This window comes from Typopeltis vanoorti, chromosome 14, assembly GCF_054136105.1.
Source record: "Typopeltis vanoorti isolate ZY-2024b chromosome 14, IOZ_Tvanoo_1.0, whole genome shotgun sequence".
In the NCBI taxonomy this organism is placed as follows: domain Eukaryota; kingdom Metazoa; phylum Arthropoda; class Arachnida; order Uropygi; family Thelyphonidae; genus Typopeltis; species Typopeltis vanoorti.
Window position 1 is genome coordinate 46519088 of NC_143562.1, and position 23485 is coordinate 46542572.

A 23485-nucleotide genomic window follows, 5' to 3' on the forward strand; every position below is an offset into this window, starting at 1 on the left:
AATTTGCAGGAATAGTTTGTTATAGCAGAGGATTTGCTATAGTGAATTTTTAGCACAATACCTGCAGCTAGGAAACTTCAGTGGGGACTTTTTCATTAGTTGTTATATTAAGTAAATTTGTTATAATGATGTTTTCTATAGTGAAGATCAACTGTATTACATGAAAGAAAGTGGTTTGTAGATTTACTGTAGAGAGTCATATGATTAAGAGTGTTTTTCCTTTGTATACTAAATAATCTACAGGAATTTCCAGTAATTCAACTTTCCAGGATGCACTTGTACCACATGTGCATTATCTTCAGCTTTTCTGAGGTGTCTGATTGGTTTACAGCATTTGGCAAGAATTCTTTATCACCACCGTTGAATTACAGGTCAGCAAACATGATTTCACTCACTGTAGTTTAATTTTGTTTACCTACTGCTGTCACTGTTTCTGAAGAATTTGCTCCAAAACACAGCACTTTTATTCTCTTTTATTCAGTGATCACAAGACACTGAATGAAACCACCCAGGTTCTGGATTTTAACTTTAGTAGGATAATCAACAGATGTATAGACGAAGTCTATACATCTGTTGACGAAGTCTATACATCTGTTGACGAAGTCTATACATCTATTGATTATCACCTGGAAACTCGGGTTTTTCGTCCCCCAGAACAGGCAAACTGGCCCTGTGAACACATGCATCTACAGACATAGGACACACCGGGAGGCACAGAGCAAACCACCTTATCCTCGAATTACAGTCACAAAGTCCAAGTATACTTGGAAAGGTCGTGGGTGCTTAAGTGCCTGTTATGACCACTGATAGGAATCAACAAATGTATGGGAAATTGTGGGATGAATGAAATATTGCAGTTTATGTATATTAATGCCAGAAGCATTTGGAATAAGGGGACAGAGTTTTGGCATTAGTTAGCTCAACTTGGCCCAAAGTTATAAGCATTAGTGAGATCAGGTTGTCTGAGGATGATATAGTATTTGAGGAAACAGAATGTAGAGGAGGAGGGGGATTGCTAATGATTACATAAGAATTGAAGCCAAAAAGAGTAGAATTACATCAGGAGGATATTATGCAGAGGTCAGTTCATTTGGGGCTATCTGGTGTGAGGTAGAAGCCAACAGGATGAAATATGACACGTGTCCAGAAAGTAATGTCCATTCAGAATTTACTGCCAAATAAGATATGGGAGAAGGGTCACACATGCTTGGTAGCATACAGTGATTCATTAGCTAGCTTGACCATATTACTTTCACTACTTATCGTTTGTTGTCCTACGAATAATTTATAATGAGTGCTGTAATGCAGTTTTTGTTTGCGGAAAACAAAGTGCTGCAGAAATTCTCCAACGACTGTGTAAGGTTTACAGACCTAATGTAATGAGTAACAGTAGGATTAGGCAATGGTGTCATTTGTTTAACTAAGAGCATAACAATGTTCACGATGAAAGCGAGTGGCTGGCCATGTGTCGTGACGGATGATTTGGTGGAAACAGTGAACACAAAAATTAATTGTTATTATTACTACCTGAAGAAAATCAATGAGCAAGATCCCTTTTCGGTCTCTAACCAGCCACTGCACTGTTCATTGCGAACATTGTTGCACCCTTCTTTAAACAAACAACACCATTGCCTAACCCTACGGTCACTCATTATGTTAGGCCAGTAAACCTTACAGAGTCATTGGTAAATTTCTGTAGAACTATTGTTTTCACTACCAAAAATGGTATATTACTCCACAAACTTCACAATTGGCAGGATTTTTTTTATCACTATACTCATAAATTATTCATAGAAATCAGCAAATGATAACAGAAAAAAAAGTAAAATGGTCAACAGCTAGCTAACGAGTCACTCTCTTCTAGCATGCATGCGAGACCCCCCCCCCTTCCATGTTATTTGGTGGTATATTCTGAACAGACCTAACTTTCTGGATGCACCTTGTATATACTTGGTTGATGTTATAGGACAGGAAGTATAAGGGAGAATGTAGGTGGCATACACTGGCAAATTATCATAATAAGTGCAGGTCAAGTATGGGGATTTTGGAGATTTTAACTATGGAAATATAGATTGGAAGGAGGAATGGTCACAGAAAGAAAAGGAAATGGAATTTATACTCCTGTTATGAGATAATTACCTTAGCCAGCATGCGATGGAGGAGACATGATGTTCAAAATGTGTTGGATCTGGTCATAGCATCAGAGAACTTAGTAACCAATCTAGTAATGCTGCCTCCGCTTGGGGAAAGCAATCATGTGGACTTGACCTGGAAGTTTGCCAGATGCACAGAATTTTCTGTTCTATTAGGGAGAATATGTGGAATTACAAACAAACTAGGTGATTATAACAAGCTGAGGAATCAGCTTTCAGCAGTGCTATAGCATAAAGGATGGGTGGGGGGGGAAATGCTGGCAGTGCATGGGAGATGGTCAAGGGGGGTGTCTGAAGAAGCAGTATCAGACTGTATACCAGAATCAAGATGATAAATCAGAGTTAGTTGATGAATAGCATCATTAATCAGGAGTTGCACAAAAAAGAAAACAACTGCAGTTCAGCAAGCACATGAGCAGTACAAGGCAAAGGCAAGAAGGGTGACCTATATTAAGGAAGTATCATACTCATATTGAAGTTTAATGGAGAAAACCACATCTAGAAATAAGGGAACTGGCAATGCCTCTGACTAGGTTCTTTAATTTAAGTCTCAGCTCTGGAAGAGTTCCAAGGGAGGGGAAAGAGGGCAAAATAATTCCCTTGCATATGGGAAGTTTGAAAACTGTAGTAGCAGCAAATTACAGTCCAATTGGCATCTCAGGCATGGTAGTAAAAGTACTGGAAAATTGGTCAAAAAGAGAATTCAAAAATGGGTGGATAAGAATATGATACTCTGAGCGGTAGCATGGCTTTGTTAACCTTAGTAATCAACTAACTTTTTATAACAGTGATACTGAGTTGGATAAAGAAAATGACTACATGATGATTCTGCTGGACTTTGCAAAGGCATTTGACAGAATGCCACATGGAACTCTCTTACACAAATTAGATCAAATAGGGATGGATATGACACTGGATATGTGGATAAGAGGGTGGTTGCTGGACAGATATCAAAAAGTGATATATGGAAGGGCAGAATCAAGGTGAAAACAGGTGACTAGTGGTGTGGCACAAGGTTCAGTGCTGGGACCATTGCTGTTTAATTTGTACATAAATGATATAGGAAATAACCTGAAAGGAAATATTCAGTTGTTTGCTGATGACGCAAAATTAAGGCGATGTGGAGAGCTTGCAAAACAATTTAAATAGGCTGTCGGTATGCACACAAGATAATGTGTGTCAGTTTAATGTGGAGAAATGTAGGGTTATGCAATTTGGATAAATAGAATACAAGCTGTGTACCACATTGATGGAAATGTAGTCCAGGAAATAGATAAAGCTAGAGATTTAAGGGTGGTGGTAGACAAAGAGTTAAAATTTAGAGGACATATTGCTAAAGTAGCTACTAGAGATACATCTAGTTATATCTAGGCATGTTTTTCTCCATTAAAATTTCAATATGAGTGGTAACATTTATTAAGTATCCATACCAAATTACGGACGTATAATATGGCAGACAGTATCATACTACTGGCCGAGAATTTGACTGATATGTAGTATCACTCTCTTAATTAAGTGGAACTTAATGATTGTAAATAATCATAATATATATAGCACTGTAATACAAAAGTAACTGTAATGAATGCAATATATCTTTCAGTGCCTCACGTCACCAGTATGGAAAGCTTTGGCACTAAGATTGAGTTCTGCTCTGGATTTTTCTCAGCGAATGCATTGTGAAAATTACTTTATATATGCACCAAAAAATGTGAAAAATTTGTAGACTATTACAGTGAAGGTAAAGAATGAAAGTATTAATGTATGTGAAAAGTATATCGACAGATTAGAGCATTTAGAAATGGGAGCTAGAGTTGGGACCATAGTAGTAGAGATTTAATTTCACTTTTCATTTTCACCAACACTTAGGCAAGAGTTGGTGAAAATGACAAGGCAGGGCCATTTTAGTCCTATCTAAGTTTTGGAGACTGAGTGTGCAGTTCAATCTCCACTGGTAGTAAATCAGACATAGCTGGCCCAAGGCTATCACTAATTAAGTGGCACACAGTGAAGAGACGGCTAACAAGTGCCACCATCTTGTGGTACCTAACCCTAACACAATATTTTTAATGTCTGAAAATAGTGTGGATTCTACAGTAAATTTTTTTGAGTTCACGGGACAAAAATCCGCTTGCCCGTGCCAGAAATCGACTAACTCGGGAACCAGTCGAAAAAAAAGAGCTTAGAAAAAATTCCTCTAGTCGGCAAGTAGAATTAAACTAATGATGCACTTTCTTCAAGCGGTTTAGCACTGAGGAGTGTAAACACCACTTCCATGAGCCACAGACTGAAGGAAGTTAATATTATAAAGAAAGAGTCTAAGGATGATTGTTTATCATTGTATGGGAATTCTATCAATAGAGGTGTAATGACTAGTCGAGTATACAAAATATGCTTTCCTGGTAGAACAAAGAAACAAATAACTGATGCTTTGCAGAGAAGGAAAGAGCAGGCATTAAAATTAGTGGCAGCTGTGAGCACAAATGACTTAGTTGGTGAAAAAAGGAATGTTGATAGACTTGAGAAAGTTCTTGTGGGAAGTAAAGGATAACAGTGTTGTTGGAAAAAGTCATTAGTGTGTTGTCCAAATATGACAATACTGAGTTGAGAAGGAGAGGAGAGATTATGAATAGCAGGATGGCAAAGTTGTGTGAAGCAAATGGGGTTCAAGTTGGAGAGGTTTTCTGAGTAGCAGATGTGGAGGTTTAGAAGATTTCAGATGTTCTGAGATTTTGTTGAGTGGGTAGAAGGTGACTTTATTTTATATATATATATATGTGGAAGAATCACTGATCCTTTGTATTCTTGTGTTTTTTTGTATTCTTCTGATTGTTTTGGAGGTTGAAGTAGAATTTTTTTTTTTTGACTAATGCCCTGTTGTAGCCATTTTTTTGGGGAAATGCAGAATTAAGATACTGTAGCTCTTGGTGTCTTTTATCTATGTTGATGGAAATTCTGCTGGCTCTATCATATAAGAAATGAATGATGTCCTTTTTTTTTTTTTTTGTGCTGGGTGGTGATAAGAAGTTGCATGTATGTAATATCCTGTGTTTGTTAGTCTCCTGTACACTGAGAAGTTGAGTTCGTTTTGTTCTGATATTTGAACTAGTTTATCCAAAAATGGTAAAGACCTATTTCTTTCTAATTCAACTGCAAATTTAATTCAAGGGTGAATGCTGTCCAGGAAGGTGATGAAATCTTCTAACTGTGTAATAGTACCAGGCCAAATGTCTTAAAAATATGGCTGGTTTTTTATTCTGACATCCTATTTTAATTTACAAGGTGTTTATTTTGCATAAAAAACTTGTAAATTAGATTTTTTTTAATTTAAAAATTTTAAATAAAAATTTAAAATAGATGATATTCTCAAACAACCAATTTTTTAAGGCCCTTTTTCACACTAATGTCAGGAATACCGGTATTTACACAATTGAGCAAACTAAGTAAGTTTATGAATCTACTGAGTGATGGATATACTGTATTTTGTAATATATGGAAAAACAACTCTTGGTCATGAATTGCCACAGTATCATGCAACTTAAAAGACAGATTCCTGGCCATAAAAGCAGTTCTTTGCATGGAGTGGAATGCATTGCCTGAATGTATTGTGAATGTAGACACATTAAATCAGTTTAAGGCAAGGTTGGATAAGCTTTGTGTGAGATAGTATGTACTTCCCACAATGAGTCTAACTTAATGGAGATCAGAGGTTAATAATAATAGTGCCTTTTATTAGTGCATTAAGAAAATTCTCATCTTTATTTGAAAGTAACATGGGATTTTTAGATAGAAAGTCTGTATCATTTCATATACCTCAATATATGAATTTCTGAATTTGAAACAGCTATGAATATTTAAAAAAAGGCTGGAGAAAAAAAACTTCATTTCTAGCACATCTTCAGCAGTAAGTGAATGGATTATTAAAAAAAAAAAAAAGTAGATGAGAATCACTAGTAAACAAGTTTACTACATATTATATGCACCATGTTGATCTGATTGAACATCCCCACTAAAGTTGTAAATGTTAATCAATTTACAGACTGTCCATAAAAATATCAAGTTTTATCCTTAACTTTGCAACTATTTTATAAATTTGATTTTGTTTCTGCAATTGTTTCATAAACTTGGATTTAATTTCAAAAAATCATATCCTAAAATTATTATCATCATCATGATCTCTAGGAATTCAAGAGACTCATTACATGGGGGTCCACACGAGATTCCCACAAAGTTAATTATACCACAAATTATAATCATGCACTATTTGCATACTCACCACTTATCTCAGGCTACACATTTTATGCATCCACTGCCCTCAATGAAAAAAATAATAACTATTCAGTCTCCTTTATTAAAATCACTTTTAAGCTATTTTTAACCTAAATTTTAAACAGAAGCATAGAAATATAGCATCTAATATCATTCCATAATGCTATGGATGTTTGCAAAACTTCTTCCTGACTTGAAATGCATGATGATTGTGAAAATAAAAATCCCTAGGTTGTGGTTATTTTTTTATTGTTTAGTATCATCATCAATAGTTTGTTTAATGGATGCATGAAGTTACATAAAACTTTCTTCAAGATCCAACTTCTACAACATCTACCTTATATGAAGGGTGGCATATTATTATTATGTGACACCTCCAGGGAGTGTACCAACAGCATCAAACGATTGATCCCCCTTCCCACTACTAACCACATATATGGACGTATACAGAATTTATATGGTTAAAATTTTTTAGTATGACTAACAGGGGAAGAACTAGAGATTATTTCTGGAAACTAGCGTTTGACTAGCAAGTGCACTAAGAAGGAATGAATGAGTGGAATGAGTTGCTGTTTGTGAGTACTTTGTCAGTGAAGGAAATCCAAGTGAAATATGACAGGTATTGGGCAAATGATGTTTAGGTCTCTTATGTCTATGGACTCCGTGGAGAAATTCATGTAGTAATATATATATGTAGTAATATATATATATATGAAAAAAGTAAAAATATACCTTAACTTTTTTTTTTATTAACAATCTTCCTCTCTACAGAGGTGGGATTATTATTTAAATAATGATAAGAATAATTATTACTATATTATACTACCTACTAATAATAATAATAAATCGCATATGAAAATAATTTGCAAATTACGATACTACCCACCAGTCGAAACTCCACTTGGTCGAGTAAGTGCAAGTTCCGCAACGCTGTCATCTTCAAGGCTTGCAAGTTCACTTTGTTCCCTCGCTAGAAATTCCGCCGCTGGATCTTCTTCTGTGGGAACCGGATTCCAGTTATCGCCATCAAATGTTTCAAAATCTTCCATGTTGAGTACTCTATTATAGTTATGCGTAATTTTTTAAACAGCTGATTTAACTCAACTTACAACACGATTTATCGTAGCGTAATGATCGTGTGTTATTTCAGGTCGCTATTGCTTCTTTGATTCTCCGCTTGGCAGAAGGACTTTCATCATTGATCATGAATTCTCCGCTCGGAACCAGGACCTACATCATTGTAACTTATGTTTATCATATGGAGCGAAATTTAAAAGCAAGCGAAAGGAATGTCTTATCAAATTCAAAGATGTGAATATGGTGTATGTTTTAATGATAACCCACGCAAAACGGTTGTGTTTAACGGAAAGCTGTTTAATAGAAAAGTTATAGGAAAAATGCAAAATTCGTTCAACAAATAATAAAGATATATGAAAACCTATCAAGAATCACTTTGGAAAAAAAAACTAAATAAATTCATAGAATATTAAATTTTTTCCCTCATCTTTTATTAATCAATATGGCAAGTTATTATAAGTGTAAACAAGCATTATACATACAATCTAAATGTAAAACATTATATATTATTATTATTAGCCAAAACCCCATGGAGTCAAAGACTCATCTAGGATATATATATATATATCCTAGATGAGTATATATATATATATATATATATATATATATAATGCTAATCAAAATAGAGAAATAAGTCCTCTAGTACATTTTATTCCCAAAGGAAGTAAGTAGGCAATACCCCAGCTACCTTTCGGATATTAAGGACAAAATAACACGTGAACACAAAGAATGAATAAAGTATTAAACTTCAGTTAGCGGTTTCATTTAGTTTTATTTAATTTAATAGCCAGATATTTCAATCTGAAAATTACAGATCATCAGTGGAATATGGAAACTATTGAAGTAGAACGAGAACAATGTATATTTAAAATAGTAAGAGCCGTGTGATGGTATAAATAGAATAATTCAAGTGGATAACAGATAAATTAGCCAAATTTCTCTACAAATACAACATAAAAGTGACTTTCCTGCCACTTGAAAAAATATCAAGATATATTCATCCTCCGAAACCTCCACATCACCCAATGAAAAAACCAAGAGTTTATAATCACTGTTTCTGTGGCATCTGTTATGTGGGCTAGACAGGGAGATCGGGAGAAATCCGCATGAGCGAACATCAAAAGGAGGTACAAAATAAGAGAGAACATAAATCGGGATTGGCATTTCACACAACCTCTACCGGTCATGATGTATTCTGGGACAGAACAAACATGTCCTATATAGATAAGAATTGTTTCACAAGAAAATTCAAAGAGGCAGCAAATATGATTAAAAATTCTACTCAATATAACAAAAACCAAGGTTTGATTTTAAATCAAGTTTGGTCCTCGTTTATTAAACATTTACCAATTTCAGACCTCAGACAGAGTGAGCGTAAACCACAGAACGCGACAACAAATAGCATTGTCTCCAACTAACATGCATTAATGGTTGTATAGATCTGTTATTCGGTTTTTAACGATCCGTTTAGATGTTCACATTACCAACAAATGAATTAATTTTCGTAATTTCTAGTAGTTCGTGCTTTAAACTTTTAGTTCTCTTTACCCCTGAAGAAGTTTAGTCTAACAGCTAACGAAACTTGTCGGGTGTTGTTTTTTTGTACTTGTTAAGTTTTAAAAACAGTTTTCTTTAATAAACATCTGGTCACAAAACCGGAATAACTATATTGAACTTCTTAACCACAGAAACCTCTGCAGGAATTCAAGTGGATGACAGAAGCAGCATTAGACTTAAAAATATATATTATTATTGTTTCACGACATCTCCATGGAGTCCAGAGACTCATCATGGGAAAAACAAATTAATCATTATAAACACAAATCCTATCATACCTCTCTTTGAATCCATTCATCATCAAGGAATTCACAATCAACTCTGACAATCCATTCCACTCACCCTCCATGCAAAAAATCTGGTCTGTACACCCCTACTAACCATACTCTTACACAACTTCCACAGATACCCCCTAGTTTTCTGACTATTTGTCATTATATTGAAATTTTTCATTTGCATCAGTTTTATAAATTGACTATAATATTTTAAAAGTTTCTATTATATCCCCTCTTTTCCCGCCTATCAACTAAATTTGTAACCCAAAACCTTCAACCTATCCTCATAGAAAGAAGTCCGCAGATCTGTCAGCACCGTGGTCACCCGTTTCTAAATCCTCTCTACCACCTCCTGGTCCCCAAGAAACCCAAGTGACTAAATCTGTGCACAGTAGTAAATTTAGATGTGTTGGTATCATAGCCTTATAAGGAGGGATAAAAACTTCCTTATCTTTACTTTAGTGTGTCAACATCCAAGTAATCATTTCAGCTATTTTACCAACTTTGGCAATATGCGCTCTGTACTTCAACACTTTATCCACCATATCCCCAACTCCCTAGCTTCATCAATTTCCAGCAATTTAAAATGTAAAATCTGACAATCCTTTTTCAACCCAAAGAACTTTGGGTTGAAAAAAATTTAATTTTTCATAATTTAATTTTGAAACAAAAAAAATTTTGGGAGCCTGTGCAGCTCAGCAGAAGTGCCGTTTGCACTCTACAGCGCTTGACCGCACGACGAAAGGCGTTCAAATCTAGTCGCCGACTAGAGGAACTTTTTCTAAGCCTTTTCTCGACCGGTTACAGAGTTAGTCGATCTCTGGCACGGGCTAGCGGGTTTTTCCTCCCTGAAATTCGGGTTTTTCGTCCCGTAAACTCAAGAAAATCGGCCGTCGAACCCACACTATTTTCAGACATTAAAAAATATTGTTAGGGTTAGGGACCACCAGATGGAAGCACTTACTAGACGCCTTCTTCACTGCGTGCCGATTAATTAGTGATAGCCTTGGGCCAGCTATCTCTGATTGGCTACCAGTAAAGATTGAACTGCCCACTCAGCCCCCAAAAGTTAGATAGGGCTTAAAAACGGTGGGAACAAAAAGGCGTTAGGTGATTTTTTTTTTTAATTTTGAAACATTAAATTGACAATCATCCAAGCCAATTTATTTACATCATCCTGCAGGATATCTACATCACCTTTATCAATTATTGCTCTCCCCAGTTTTGCAACATCAGCAAACAACTGAATATCCCCTCTTAAATCTTTCCCTATATCATTGATATACAAATTAAACAGTAGTGGCCCTGGTATAGAACCATGAGGTGCTCCATTAGTCACCATCATTCTCCTAGTTTCCACTCCACCATATACTGCTCTCTAGTGTCTGTCTGTCAGCCATCCCCTATCCATGCTACTAGCCTCATATCGATTCCCATTTGCTCCAGCTTTTGTAATAGTGTTTTATGTGGTATTCTGTTCCAATGCCTTCACAAAGTCGAGCAGTATCATGGTATTGCGATTAATTATCCTTATACAATTCTGCTGTCCCTTTTTTTGTGAAATGTGAATAAGTTACTAAGACAGGACTTACCCTCTACAAAGCCATGTTGCTTTATTGTGAGCAACATGGCTTTGTAGAGGGTAAGTCCTGTCTTAGAATATCGCATCCGTGACCACCCACTGTTGTATTTTAATTTTCACCAACTTTTCCAATACTTTAACGACAACTTCTGATATAAATATTGATATACAGATTAATAAATTTGGTGTCCCATAAATTTGTAAATATTTGAATAATTCATAAAAGTCGGAAAATTTGGTATATTAGAGTGCGGTGCACGCGAATGAGAATGGTAAAGAGTTTTTTTTTTTTTTTTTTTTTGACAGGGGAAAACATTTTAGTTCAAATTTACAACAAATAGAGTGCTCTATCACGCCATTTTTTGTAAAATACATGCAAAATGAGAGTTGTAAAAACGCCGGGTGTACTGCTGTCAGCTCGCAATGAATACGTGCGAATACCCAGTCGTTGGTGATAACAGAAATCTTTTTGTGAAAAAAAAAACATTTGTTGCTGTGATGCTGACATTGATCAATAATGCATTGTTAAAGAAATTGTTTTAATTAAAAGGGGGGATCGTCAGCAAAAACTTTACGAAGATTTAGAATGCAGAAAATAATGAAGAAAGGTCAATGTCTATCACTCCTGACGGACTACAGTCTCTAATACGACGTTTTGAGCAAATTAGAAGTTAGTCAGATCTCCCTCGAACCGACTAACCAGTGTTATCCAAAGCCCATACCTGCGCAGTAGTATCACAACTCAAAGTCCTAGCGGCATTGTCAACGAGCGGCATAAGCAGTGTATGAAAAGCTACAAGGATCATGGGCATAGCGAAAACGTCCATATTCGGCTTCCTTAATGGTGTGTTAATTTGTATCCATACAAGCTGCAATCTCTTCACCAACTGTTGCCACGTGATACCACTAAGCAGGAGAATTTAGCAGGGTTGACTTTAACAAAAGTCGCAGAAGATCCACAATGGCTGCACATCTTTTGGACAGACGAAGTCATTTTCCATTGTATCGGACAGTTAATACGTAAAACTGTTGCATTTGGGCGCAGGACAATCCCCATGGACACCGACATACAGGCGCAGTTGCATTCACCGTGACTCGCTGTTCGGTGCAGCTTCACTGCATCCATCATGTGGGTCCGTTTTTCATTGAAGAACCATGTGCAACAAGGAGCTGCGACGCGAAAACGTGGTACCAAGCGAGAGGAAAAAAACGTTCTTCACACAGTCATGAAGGGTGCGCCCCCGTTCATGCAGAACGGGATACTACTTCATACTGCATATCCTATGAAGCAGTTTCTCATCAGCACATTTTGTCAAGAACGACTCATCAACCGTAATTGCAACTTCGTATAGCCCCTCGGTCTCGGAATTGACACCAGTAGATTTTTCGTTGTGGGGCTATTTAAATTCCCCAGTGTACCTGAGCAGCTTATCTTCCTCAGACGATTTAAAGGATACTATTCGCCGCGAAGTTGCTTGCATCCACTGGCAAATGCTCCACGCTTCTAGAAATGGCGTTCTCACCTTCTTTCAGCATGTAATTACTGTTGTGATAAGTAACGGGTTACCTGCATATGAATAAATACGTTTGCAATGCCATTCTCACTCTCATCATTGACGTGGTCCTCTATCGGTGAAATTTGAACTAGATATCCCCTCGAAAAAAAAAATCATCCTCCTTGCGGTTCACGTTCGCCAAACCGCTCTCAAATATATCATTTTTTCCTATTTTTATGAATTATTGAAATATTTATAAATTTATGGCACACTGTGTATATTTACTCTCTCTCTCTCTCTCTCTCTCTCTCTCTCTCTCTCTCTCTCTCTCTCTTATATATATATATATATATATATATATATATATATATATATATATATATATATATATATATATATATATATATATATATATATATATATATATATAAAAGAAAGCATAAATAAAATATAATTAATAAAATAAACTAATTAATGAAATAAATTATGAATTAAATGAGCAAAATAAAATCATATATGAAATACTACAGAATTATTAGAGCACATATACAGAAATAGTACTTTATCCCCGGTTCTTGCAAATATTTACTTGAAGGATTTTGAAGCCAAGGCTATCTCTTCCTTTGTTTTAACACCTAAGGTTTGGAAGCGTTATGTGGATGACATTTTCCTCATTTGGAGCCATGGACATGATTCACTTATGGATTTCCTTAAACATCTCAATAGTCGACATCCAAGTATAAAGTTCACAGCCGAGCTTGAAACTGATAGTTCCCTGCCTTTTCTAGATGTAAAACTGACCCGCTGTTCTGGTAAACTTAAAATTTCGATGTATGGAAAGCCTACACATACTAAGAGGTATCTTCATATTCAGTCCCATCACTTCCCTCCCCAAAAACTTGGAATAATTTCTACCTTGGGACATAGAGCTCGCTCTCTTCTTGATGACCGAGATGAACTTTATATAGAAATAAACTATCTCAAAATTACTTTCTTACTTAATGCATATTCTAAAAGAATTATTGAAAAATTCCTTCTTAATCCTCCTAGTCATCACACAGAAGAAATAAATGCATTTAAAGGCAATATATCTATTCCTTACATAAGTTTAGTTTCACAAAAATTAGCCAAGGTTCTAAGAAAATAAAATATCAGAACTTTGTTCACTCCACTTCCAAAAATCCGCTCTTTAATAAGTCACCCAAAACCATGTCATCATCATCTTAAATATCCTGGTGTGTACAAAATATCGTGTGATTGTGATATTCCTTATTTTGGATAGACGGACAAATCTATTGAATTGCGTATGGAGGAACACATGAGGGACATTGCTTACAAGAGACAGCGAGCCAGTGCCTTATCAAGCCATATCCTTTTCTTGGCTGATCCTAATGATGATAACCCAAGTCATACAGTCCGCTGGCTGGGACAGATCTATCAACATTTTTTTGCCATGATGAAAGGGAGAGAAAAATCGTAGAATCTAGGGAAATCATCCTCAACCCTGAATATCTAAATAATAACTTGATCTACAACCTCCCAGATAGCCATTCAGCAGTAATCAGGTACTAACGTTCACGTGATGCCGCAAACACACACTCTTCCAACAATACAACAAACGAAAGAGCAGATTTAAATACAACTACAACGTTTTCATCCTAATTATGTACAGAGACTCTCTATGTTGTTCATAGTTTCTTTAAGCTTCAGTGTTTAGTGTTTTTTCTTTTATTTTATAATGTCACCTGATGAAGGCTGTTATAAGCCGAAACTACTCGTGTTTTACTATTAAACCTTTTTTACTTAACTCTCGGTTTAAGTCATTCAACTCTATTTTTAATATATATTATGCGAATTCATTTTTACTCGGTTGGAATATTATGAAAAAGTTTTAATGACTGTTACCGAAGGATAAAAAGATGACAAATATATTTAAAAAGATACTACTAGTTTACTAGTTTCGTTGATTGTGATGCCTGAGGATGTTGATCTATTCAACGAAACTAGTAAACTAGTAGTATCTTTTTAAATATATTTGTCATCTTTTTATCTCTCGGTAACAGTCATTAAAACTTTTTCATATATATACATATATGTGTGTGTGTGTGTGTGTGTGTGTGTGTGTGTGTGTGTGTGTGTGTGTGTGTGTGTGTGTGTGTGTGTGTGTGTGTGTGTGTGTGTGTGTAGAAAGTTTTTTTACCTTGGGTATAATATACGTTAGAGATACCAAGCTATTTTATATGTATATAAATATAAACATAAAGTTGGTTTTAATCCATTTCCCAAGTAAGCAAACAGACAAGTAAGTCAATTTTGCGGCTGCAAGTAGTGCAAGCCTGCGCGACTCCGTACGTAGTACAAGTCTTAGGCAACCCGTGGCAAATACTATTATTAGTATTTACCCTTAATGCAAAGCACATCTCCTTGAGGAGGTGTATGATGCTATGCATTAAAGGCAAGAGGCCACTACCCAGACCGGTTTCGACCTTTATTGAGGTCTCATCAGTGGGAGCCAGGCTTAGAAATACCAAGGTTTAAGTAATACAGAGCTTATAAATATTTTACCAAAACAAGTTACCATAAGGCGCTTTGACCTTATTAAATAAAAATCTCAAATCTTTTTTCAGAAAGTCCCCCCCCCCCCCCTTTTTTTTTTTTTTTTTTCAGGCGCAAACTTGATTTACTTGTCTGTTTGCTTACTTGGGAAATAGGATTAAAACCAAGTTTTAATATATATCGGAGTTCATATTTACTCGGTTAATAATCTTATGAAAATTAACATAGTTTGAATGAAAAAAAATAAGAATAAAAAAGAATAAGGTTTAATTGTTAAACACTATGGATTAGCTATGGGTAGTCTGCGCCCTCCGATACTTGCAAATATATTTCTTGAAGACTTCGAAGAAAAGGCAATTAATTCGTCAACACTAAAATCTAAAATATGGTACCGGTTAATTGATGATGTTTTCCTTATTTCGGAACACGATTTAAACAACCTCAACATTTTTCTAGATCATCTTAACAACATTCATCAGAAAATTAAATTCACCTATAAACTAGAATCCAACAACTGTCTCCCTTTTTTTTTCAGACTTAAAACTTAGAAGATGCTTTGAAGATATCAAAATCTCTATTTTCAGAAAGCCCATACACACGGACAGATACCTTTATGCTTCCTCCCACTACTACCCTCTGCAGAAATTTGGTATTATTTCCACCTTGGCACATCGAGCCAGATCTATATGAACAGACGAAACGGAGCTTCAAAATGAAGTTAATTTACTAAAAAAGATCTTTCTCAACAATGGCTCCACTCTCAAGCATATTGGAAAATTTATCTCTTACCGTCGTCGACCTTCTACTGAAGATTCTCCTTCCCCAAAAGCATATATCTCTTTACCATACATCAGCTCCCTCTCTCTCTCCCCCAAACTGGCAAAAATACTTCAGAAGTTCAACATAAAAAACAATTTGCCAGTTTGGGAGAGAGGAAGCTGATGTATGAGTGTGGTGAGGGTGGTCTCAGTGGTTCTCGGACATCTGTCATAAGCATCGATCCATGTGAAATTGTAAGTCATTCTATCAAGTAGTTTGTTTTATACAGCTGTCTGAAGCAAAAGTGTTGCCTGTATCCCCTTGAAATGGATAAAATCGAGTATCATGCGGTTATAAAATTCTTTGTAAAAGAAGGTTTAACGCCAAAAGAAATTCATTCGAAGTTCATAAAAGTTTATGGGTACTCTTCTCCTCCGTTTTCAACAATTAAGAAATGGACTGCCGAGTTTAAACGTGGCTGTACTAGCCTTGAAGGTGATCCACGTGAAGGACGTTCAAAAAGTGTAACAACACCAGAAATCATTGATCAATTGCACGATATGGTATTGGATGACCGGTGAGTCAAATTTCCTGAAATTCCTGAGATTATAGGCATTTCAAAAGAACGTGTAGGATATATTTTGCATGAAAATTGCAAATGAAAACGCTTTGCGCCAGATGAGTGCCGCGCTTGCTAGCATCAGATCAAAAACGCACTCTCATGAAAATCTCTGAACAGTGCTTTAGGCGTTTTAACAAGAATAAAACTGATTTTGTGCGTCGATTTATTACTACGGATGAGACTTGGATTTACCATTACACACCAGAATCCACCCAGCACTCAAACGAATGGACAGAAGCCGGTTGTTCAGCGCCAAAGAAGACAAAGTCGGTTCCATCAGCAGGAAAGGTTATGGCATCGGTGTTTTCGGATGCTAAATGCATTTTCTTTATTAATTATCTTGAAAAGGGAATAACCATAACCGGGGAATATTATTTCGATGTTTTAACCAGACTAGACGAAAAAATTCGTGAGAAAAGACCCGGTTTGCAGAATTAAAAAATTATCTTTCACTAGGACAATGCACCTGCCCACAAAGGTGTTTTGGCAATGAGAAAATTAAGGGATCTTCACTATGAATTGTTGGAACATCTACCCTATTCCCCAGATTTAGCTTCCTCTGACTTCTATCTCTACCCAAACTAAAACTCTTCCTCGCTGGGCAGAGTTTTTTTTTTTTTTTTTTTTCGAATCAATGATTATAGCTGTAGAGGGGTATTTTGTAGATCCTACTGAGAACCACTACGGGGACGGGATAATGGCGCTAGGGCATCGCTGGTATAAATGTATTAGTCTTAAGGGAGATTGTGTTGAAAAATAAAAATAATTTTGAAATTATAAATTCGTTTTTTCCTTGTTAGGCCGAGAACCTTTCAGACCACCCTCGTATATAATGTAGCCACTAGATTGTATTTGTTAAGAATTCTTGATTGCTTCAGAGATGCTATAGATGTATGGGATCAGAACTCTTCATATTGCTTCTTCTTCTTCTTCTTCTTTTTTTTTTTTGTTTTGTTTATTCCTCCCATAAACAAGAGGCTGAGGGACCTGTAAGAGCATCATTGCCATTTATGGGATGCAAATGAGGAATGAGATAGAAGTTTATTGTCTTTTTACAGACTGTACTTTAGGAATCCTTCATGAATAAGGCTGATCCAGAAGACAGAGATGGAAGGAAGAATTGAAGCAGGTTATATGTTTGCAGTTGCACAGTAAAGGAATTATGAGGAGCTGCTGCTCTTGTATTAATTAAGCGTAACGAAATGTGGAGGAACGACGGTTGTTAATTCACCGGCAGTGAGCAGTGACCATGGAAATATCTGTAGAAGAGAAATATGCCGAAACATACCTGGGAGATTAAGATTGGAGTGAATCTGTAGGAGACAGATCACTTATGAACATAATTTCTTATCGCTGGATGGCATCATGGATAATGGAAGTGTTAGGTGCACTATCAAAACATGTGAATAGTATTTTAAACATTGGCGGATTTGGGATATACTTAAGGTTTAATAAATTTAGTTTAATTCTTTATCCACGAGTAAGCAAACAAAGTTTGTGCCTGAAGTAGTTTCAGGACTGAGGAAACTCGTGGTAAAGGTGGACTAAGCTCTCATCAATTGTCTTAGTATCTCCCATAGTTCAAAGCACATCTCCTTGCGGACATGTATAATGCTATGCATTAAGGGAAGGGCCATTAGCCAGATCGGTTTCGACCTTTATTGTGGTCACGTCAGTGGGAGACAGACCTAGATGTGGTGATACTAAGGTGGAAGTAATGGAGAAGTCATATTTACCTATAAAAGTTGCCATAAGGTGTCTCACCTTATTATTAAATTACCCTGGAATTTTGTGTCACCACCTCTGGGTCTGGCTCCCACTGACGAGACCTCAATAAAGGTCGAAACGGGCTGGGTGGTGGCCCTTCCCTAAATGCATACTATTATACATTCTGCAAGGAGATGCGCTTTGCATTATGGGAGATATTAATTCAAGTGATAAGAACTTAGTCCACCTTTAGCACGAGTTGCCTCAGTCCTGAAGATACTTCAGGCGCATACTTTGTTTGCTTACACTTGGATAAAGGATTAAACTAAATTTATTATACACTAACCAAGTGGAAAATAACTTCCAAAATACTTAATCGTTGTTTAGGTGTAAAATGGGCTATTGAACGAAAGAGAATACAAAAATTTCTCGGATGCTGAGGAGGCAATTGATGTGATGTGCCAGAAAAGAGACTGGAGGTAAAGGTTTATCCAAGAAAGGGGAGTTGATCTTGTTTGGTAATTTGTGCATTACTACATTAAGGATAAGTGAGATGGGATCCCTTTTGTATGAGGAAAGGCAAGGTTATATTTTGTTGGCATTGACCATGACAAGGTTGTCCTCGTGCTAATGAAAGAGAGTATGTAAATCAATGTTTAAGCTAATGGTTGTATATGATCGATTTTGACTCTGATGTCCCGAGACCAGCTCGGGATATTAGAGTTTTACATTGTTTATTAAATGAGTAAGAAGAGTGGCGAATACTGTCCTCTGGAAGGCTGTGGGTAGGTTTACTGGTTATTGTTTAAGTTATTTTATGTACATGAGAAAGAGTGTAGTTGATAGGACAGAGTCGCGAGGCAGTCCGTCATTGGTGGAGAAAATATACTTGAGAGACTACCTACAATAACTCGCACAGAACGACTAGAGCGAAAGCAAGTTGCCTAATTACGGATGGTGGCAGGGAAACCGAATGATGCCAGTTTTTAATAGGTCTCGATGCCACACTCGGTGAATAGCTTTGGAAATGTCAAGAGAAAAAGCACAAGTTTCGCTAAACCTTTTCATGGTCTATGTTAAGTGGTGGGTATGGTGGATAAGCTACAGGGTGCACTGTAGATATTGAACGGTGGAATCCAAATTGTTGGTCGCTGATTAAAGAATGCGGAAATTGTCCATTGATGAATTTCTCCGTTATTATGGAGAGAACAGAGGGAATAGCAAATGGCTGTTTGATGGTAGACTGCTATTGTCCTTTTTTGGAGCATCATGGATATTTATTGCGTCCATGTATTGCATTGGGATAAGTATATGATATGTATAATAATAGGAGATTCCAATCATAGACCTGACTGTATATCTGCAAATATGATGAAAGTATTAAAAAATTGGTTACTTAATTGGTTAATAGATTAGGTTGATCTGCTTACGTCCTTATGATGAAGTAACAAATCTACTGGATGAAGAAGATTCATACACACTGATTTTCTTGGACTTTGCAAAGGCATTTGATAGATTACCACATGACAGATTGAAGTATTAGATGCAGTAGATGGGACTAGATTGTAGCTTGGTTAGAATGATTGAACATTTGCTTTCTAAAAGATAGCAGCAAGCTGTGTATAATGGAGCAGTGTCTCAGAAAAGAACCTGACCAGTGACATGGCTCAGTGTTCTGTTCTTGGGCCCCTACTGTTTAACTTATTTGTTAATATTATTTCATGTGAATTCACTTGGGATCTCCAAATATATGCCGAAGGTGCAAAGTTAAGTAGAATTATTAGGAGTAGTATTGATATTAATTCTCTACAGGAAGATTTCAACAGAGTTTTAGCTTGGAAAAATGAGTGGGGTTAGGATTTAATATTAATAAATCAAAGGTGTTATTATTATTATTACATAGCATCTCCAGGGAGTCAAAGGACTCATCGAGGGAGGGCACCTACTCCACAACTCTCCATCACCACCACTCAACTACATTTATTATCTACACCATCGCCATCTACCACCGACCACCACTACTACTACTAGTATTGTTCACAAACATCCATATCCACGGCGGGATTCGAACCCGCAGCCTTTTGGCAGGTGAGTGGATATGCTAACCACTCGGCCAACCAGGCTTATACTTTGAGATACAGAAATATAAGGCGACATACTATATTGGTGGAGCTGTACTTCTGGAAATGAATACGATTCGGATTCTTGGAGTGATGGTTGACAGTGGACTGAAGCACAAGCACCAAGGGCGCATCGTATTGCTGCTATGATAAAATATACGATCACACGTAGAAATAGGAGGTACTGTTGCCTCTATATTAAGCATTGGTCAGATTAAATATGGAATATTTTGCTCAAATTTGGTCACCTATATTCATTGTGGTGTGGAAACACTAGAGTGAGTCCAAAGACGAATGAGCAAAGTGATATCAAGAACTTTGAAGTGAATAGCGTTTAGGGAATGTGGATTACAGAGATTGGAAAATTGAAGGTAAAGAGGAGACATGATAGAGACCTACAAGTTATGTAAATAACTTCGAAGTTTTTATGATAAGTATGTTGCTGGTTGAGTGACCTCCCACGATGATTCTATTGACTCCATGGTGGTTACCAGAATATTAAATGAGCAGTCTTAGCAACACTTGCGATGCGCCCTCGGTGCTTCAATCCACTGTCTACTATCACTTCAAGATCCTGAAGGATGTTTAGTAGCCAAGTTATTTAGTAGTCTTCGGGTGACATTTTTATAGACAAACTATAGCAGGCAAACGGTGATAGGATTCCTGTATAGAGACGGTGATTTCACTTGGTCATCTGTGGAGGAGTTTGAGGAAAAAAGTGATTCCAGAAAGCTAGCTTTATCTTTGGGTGAAATAACAGTGGTGCCATGATGATGGTAGACAGGTGGAAGTGCAGAGTTACATTCACAGGCCTGAGCAAGGGACAAGAGGTGCAGCTTCCATTTGAACAGGAGGCACGTTTTCTGCTGTTGGGCTTTATGAAATCTGATTTGGATATCCTGATAATTGATTTGCATATGTTCATGCTTTAATGTAGGAAAACTATTAAGCTGAAGTTTTTGATGCGAGCCACATGCGGTGAGCTAAATTTCTTTAACCAACTTTAATGCATTTTCGGTTGAACTATGGTTTGGAAAATGGACGAGGATTATGTGTTGAACGAAGAATGAAGGCCTTCATGCCAGTGAGAATCATTTCTGTGACTCGTTCACAACACGTGCTTGGATCGGCTGAGTGGAAGAAATATTCAGAACAAGGAAAGGAGTAGAAAATCTAGATTTAACCCAAATTCCTCCTTTGTAGCGTCAGAGGATGAGTGATCTGAGTGGTTGGAGAAGAGGCAACCTGTGAGAGAGGAAACTTGTATAAGTTTATGGTCTACTTTGCCAAGGGGAGAGATGACTTCATCAAAATTCATGACTTGTCAAAAAGAAATCTTGAATACATGGAGAGTGAAGACGTTTATCGGCAGTGCCGGCTCTAGGGGGTCCTAGCGCCCGATGTAAATTTAAGTTGAACGCCCTTTACCTTTTTAAAAAATGTTAAAATTTAAAGTTAAAAACTCAAAACACATATATTTCTATATAAAGTCGTGTATTTTGAAAAATACATATATTAACAACACAGCAAAAATCTCAAAACATACAAAAATGCAGACAGAATTACAGATACACAAGTTGCCGATTATTGGACTATAAGCTATTATAACTAAAGATGCACAAACAAGAAAAATTGCAGAATGATAAGAGTAATTTAATTTTTAATGGAAAAAGAAATGCATGAAAAATTAAATTATTTAAACGTTTACTTTTCTTGATTTTATGGAAGCAAAACACTCAAAATTTCACTTGTTTCCAATTTCTCTCAGATATCACCTTCTATTGTGATCATTGACAGTCCAACCAGTCTTTCCTGTGAAATACTAGATCTTAGATATGTTTTAATTAGCTTCAATCTTGAAAGTGATCGTTCGCTACTTGCTACTGCACCTGGAAGTGTCAAAAATATTCGAAGCAAAATTTTTAAATTAATAAAGATGCTATCTAAATTATTTGCAATATTTTCACTGGGTCTGAGCTGTCACTATCCTGTATGATGTCATTTATAATTTGTATTTCATTATAAATTCGATGCCACAAATATCCTTTTCTTCACCATCAGTCAGCGTAACTTGTAAATCATCACAGTATTTTCTTAAACTGTCCTCATCCATATGAGAAATTTCATTGAAACTGGATAAAAACCGAAATATGTTCAAGTGACTTGTCAAGGGATCAAAGCTTTCAGCCAGAGGTGTCAACAACTGGAAGAAAAAAATCAAACTTTAAAGTTATATTGTGGATCAACTTGCGCTTAGTCAGAACATTTATAACAGAACAATCTTTTCTTATGTCTGCGTAATGTACTGCTTTTGAACTCAGGAGAAATTTCTAAATCTAATGGTAACTCTTTTTCCGATTCAAGCAGAGCTTTAAAATTTTCATCCGGTCTAAATTTTTCAGTAAAGTCGATTACATTATTTAAGGGGTTTATAGATTCACTTAAATTTTCTGTTTGGATTTTGAAGCATTTTACTCACAACATTGATCCTGCACAAAATTCATACCAGATTATGAGAGAACACAAAAATTTATAACCTTTAATTTTCAAAGGTAATGTTTTTGCTTCATATTTTGTGCTATTGTCGTTAATTTGAATATTATCATAAATTTCTCCAAATTAATCTAAAACTTCTCCCGTATTATATCAAAGCGAACGAAGAGCGTCAATCCTTGCTTCCCATCTATTATCAGATAAATTTTGAGTGCAATTTTGGTGTACTTTTTAAGTACATTCCATCGTTTAATCAACGCACTAAAGAAATTATAAATTCCTTGTATAGTGCTAAAATACTCACTGGTTCAGTATTAACAGCATCAGCAATCACCAAATTTAACGTGTGTGTGTGTGTGTGTGTGTGTGTGTGTGTGTGTGTGTGTGTGTGTGTGTGTGTGTGTGTGTGTGTGTGTGTGTGTGTGTGTGTGTGTGTGTGTGTGTGTGTGTGTGTGTGTGTGTGTGTGTGTGTGTGTGTGTGTGTGTGTGTGTGTGTGTGCGTGCGCGCGCTGTGCAATGGACAAAGCGTGCTCGAGAGTTAATATTCGATAAGTATCTCCGAACGGCGCTGTTTTCCTCACATGTTAGCCCCGTTATCGTATCCTTGTATCCGCAAATTTTTAATATCTAAATTTAAATATTTTAATTTATCTAACAGATTGGTGGAAAACTCGGGTTTTTCGTTCTTTGGAACAGGCAAGCCGGCCCAATGAACACACACGCAGTGTGTGTTCATTGGGCCGGCTTGATTTATGACATTCATTTTGACATTTACAGTTATAAAATACATATACCTAATCTCTCATTAGGAGAGCTCAACCC

At 36.4% G+C, this 23485-nt stretch overlaps 1 protein-coding gene across 1 annotated transcript in view; it reads right to left on the reverse strand.

The window, feature by feature from the left end:
* LOC150099423 (clathrin light chain-like) overlaps window positions 1-7801 on the reverse strand; it is a 137894-nt gene extending 130093 nt beyond the window's left edge. The window contains exon 1 of the mRNA XM_090404415.1: window positions 7306-7801. Within this exon, the coding sequence (XP_090260541.1) occupies window positions 7306-7468 (163 nt within the window). The 5' untranslated portion in view covers window positions 7469-7801. The remainder of the gene's footprint in view (window positions 1-7305) is intronic.
* Window positions 7802-23485: the final 15684 nt, after the last annotated feature.